General features: G+C 51.1%; 1 protein-coding gene across 1 annotated transcript in view; it reads right to left on the bottom strand.

The window, feature by feature from the left end:
* Vipr2 (vasoactive intestinal peptide receptor 2) overlaps nt 1–1,937 on the bottom strand; it is a 72,142-nt gene extending 70,205 nt beyond the window's left edge. The window contains exon 1 of the mRNA XM_005343675.2: nt 1,849–1,937. Within this exon, the coding sequence (XP_005343732.1) occupies nt 1,849–1,896 (48 nt within the window). The 5' untranslated portion in view covers nt 1,897–1,937. The remainder of the gene's footprint in view (nt 1–1,848) is intronic.
* Between the last annotated feature and the right edge of the window lie 844 nt (nt 1,938–2,781).

The following is a 2,781-nucleotide window of genomic DNA, read 5'->3' as shown; positions in this document are numbered from 1 at the left end:
ATATATAAAAGAATACTTTTCCTGAGTAGGAAAACAAACTGGCATTCTACAGTATATGTTGCTACTACTAATTTAAGAGCAGTTGTGCTGTAGAAATTCATACTCTCTCAGAACTGAAGAGCCCCCATTTCACAGCCTGTGGTTTGCTGAAGTACAGCAAGTTAACTCTTAGTGACTGTTTGATCACCCTATAGTCAGAATAGCCTAAGTGAATTTTCACACACTCCAGGACACATTAGAAACTTAACCTATGAGTAAAGATGGCCCTGTTATCATTGTGGTTTGGTGTGAAGAATCTACTTTTAAAAATGAAAGGGATTTGAAGAAAGAGGTGGAGCTGTGAGAAACACATTCAACCCCAGGAGCCATGGGAGGTTTCTGGTAAAGCTTTCCCAGGGTCCTTAGACATGGAAGAAGCAGACTCCAAGGCTGTCCACCAACAAGAGGGTAAAGAGAGAATTACGAGTGCTCAGCCCAGAAGACAGACTTCTCTGATCTGTGTCCTCAGCTGGGATGCTTAGGGAGCACTTGCTCTCAGAACTTGGTCTTTTAGTTTGTCTCTCTATGTCTCAGTTTCTCCATCTTCACAAAATCTTGCTTTTGTAAGACAGTAATGAAAAGAAACCATGCTCAGCTGGGTATGGCTATCGGCGTTTAGTTATACTATTGTTGATATAGACAAGCTAGGACTTCAACAAGGAATACCATTTCCCGACAGACTCAAAGGATGAAACGCAATGTAGGATTTTTCTGCCACATTCATTCACTTCATGTAAAGACCACCTGAGATGCCTTAGTCTTAACCAACTCATTACTACAAAACCACCAGAAAATAGAGATCCCCGAACCCAAGCAACAGCAACGCATGGATCTAAATTTCAGAACTGATGAAATGATCAATTAAGATACTAAAAGCACCCCAATCCCTGATATTCCTGGAGCAGAGAGAACATGAAAAACGTGGGGCATCTGAGAGATTAGAGTGGATGGAGTCTCAAGGCTTCCCCACCATCCTCGAGGAGCTACCCTCAGCTGCTGTGGGGGTGGAGAAGATGCACTCCAGAAAATTGAATTTTCATCAACAATGACAGAGGGATTTCCTTGAACAATTCCTCCCCTCTTGCTGCACACGCTTATTCGGCTCCCTCAGCCTGGAGGCCCAAGTGTGGATACCTTGCATAGGGACACAGTTCTCAGTGCAGGGAAGGAAAAGCAAGGAATAAGGCTCACACCCGTTTTTTCTTTCTTAAATTTTTTTTCTTCAAATTAAGGGTAGAGTTCCGGAGAACTACATAAAACCAGCGTTACCCATGTAGCAAACCTCAGTTCAGGAGTTCCTCTGGCTTCCTTAGAGAAAACAAAAAGAGTATTTCCAAAAGGAAACTTTCTTAGTCACACCACGTTCCCTTTGTCACATACTAAACAAACACAAGGACCAGGAGATGGAAAGAGAAATATTTAACCACAGAGCAACTGCAGTTTCCCTCGGAAGCGAAGCCAGAGCAGGTGGCCCGGGGAAGCGGCCACTCTTCTTGCAGGGTGCTAGGGATGTCCCTAACTCCAAGCGCACAGTCAGACCAGAATCCAGATCGTCCCCGGGAGTTGAGGAGAACCTGGGCCCCCACTTCTGGCGAACCCGTGACGGCGGTGGGAATAGGAAAAGTGCCAATGAGTCCAGCAAGCCAAGGGTTAGGTAAGGCTTCAGTAGGGCGCCTGGGGTCCGGTGCATTCTGCTCTGGATCCAGTCCCCGCTCCACGCTCCACCCACTCGTACTGGGACTCGGGAGGTGAGTCCAGCGGTCCACTGCAGGACGCACCTCTTCGGGAAGGGGACGAGGGTTCACTCACCGGCACCAGCAGCCAGCAGAAGCAGGTCAGCAGCACCGACGCCCTCATCTTGGGCTCAGCGCTCGGCCTCGGTGGTGAGCGCCCTCAGAAGTCACGGCCCCACCTCGGGGCCTCCCAGCGCAGTTTTCCTCAGTCCCGCGCCTAACGCCCTCTCCGCCTTCCAGGCTGCAAGTCCCAGCCCCGCCCCTCAGCCCAGTCCCCGCCTCGCGCCCCTTCTCCTTTAGGCAGAGCCTCTCCCTGGCACTCAGCCACCAGGTCTCCGTCCAAGCATTCCTCCTTCCACCCGCGCTCCTCCCTGCAGTGCTGGGCCCTGAGCCTCACCCCAAACCCCTCCTGACCCGGGGACTCCCCGTGTCTACCCTGCTCTGTCGCGCCCCTTTCTACCGGGCTACCCTTGCTAGCCTTGCTACACTGCCTTCCTTCTCTGCGACCCCACTGTGGGCTGCCTTGCCCACGCCTTTGGAGGACTGGAGGCTCAGGTAAGCACATGTCCAAGGCACGAAGGACATCGCCCAACCTCAGATAAGGGAGCCTGAGCGCCGAGGAGGCACACTGACTCTCTATGAAAAATGGGAAGTCTGCATGAAGCTTAAGGAGGAACTCCAGCACAAAGCTGGACGGCCCATGGTAGGGATGCTTCCCTGTGAGTGAAGAGAAAGAAGGAAACTCTGGTGTGGTTTCCCCTGAAGAGTTCAAGGCCGGGCTGAACAGAAAGCAGGAACTTCACCAAGACAAAAGTGGGTCTGCCCATTGGCGCCAGAAGTTCTTCCCAGACCCTCGGGTGTCACGTTGTGAACCACTGGACACCAGGCCTGTGGGAACAGTGCTCACCTGCGGCTTGCTCTCGACAGGCAAGTCTAGTGAAGAGTAGAAAGTCACCAGCAGGTAACAGCACTAGCTGGAGTAAAGCTGGCAAGTTTTAAACCTCTTGTT

Source organism: Microtus ochrogaster, chromosome 1 (genome assembly GCF_000317375.1).
Source record: "Microtus ochrogaster isolate Prairie Vole_2 chromosome 1, MicOch1.0, whole genome shotgun sequence".
Taxonomy (NCBI): Eukaryota; Metazoa; Chordata; class Mammalia; order Rodentia; family Cricetidae; genus Microtus; species Microtus ochrogaster.
This window is presented reverse-complemented; position numbering and strand designations above follow the sequence as displayed.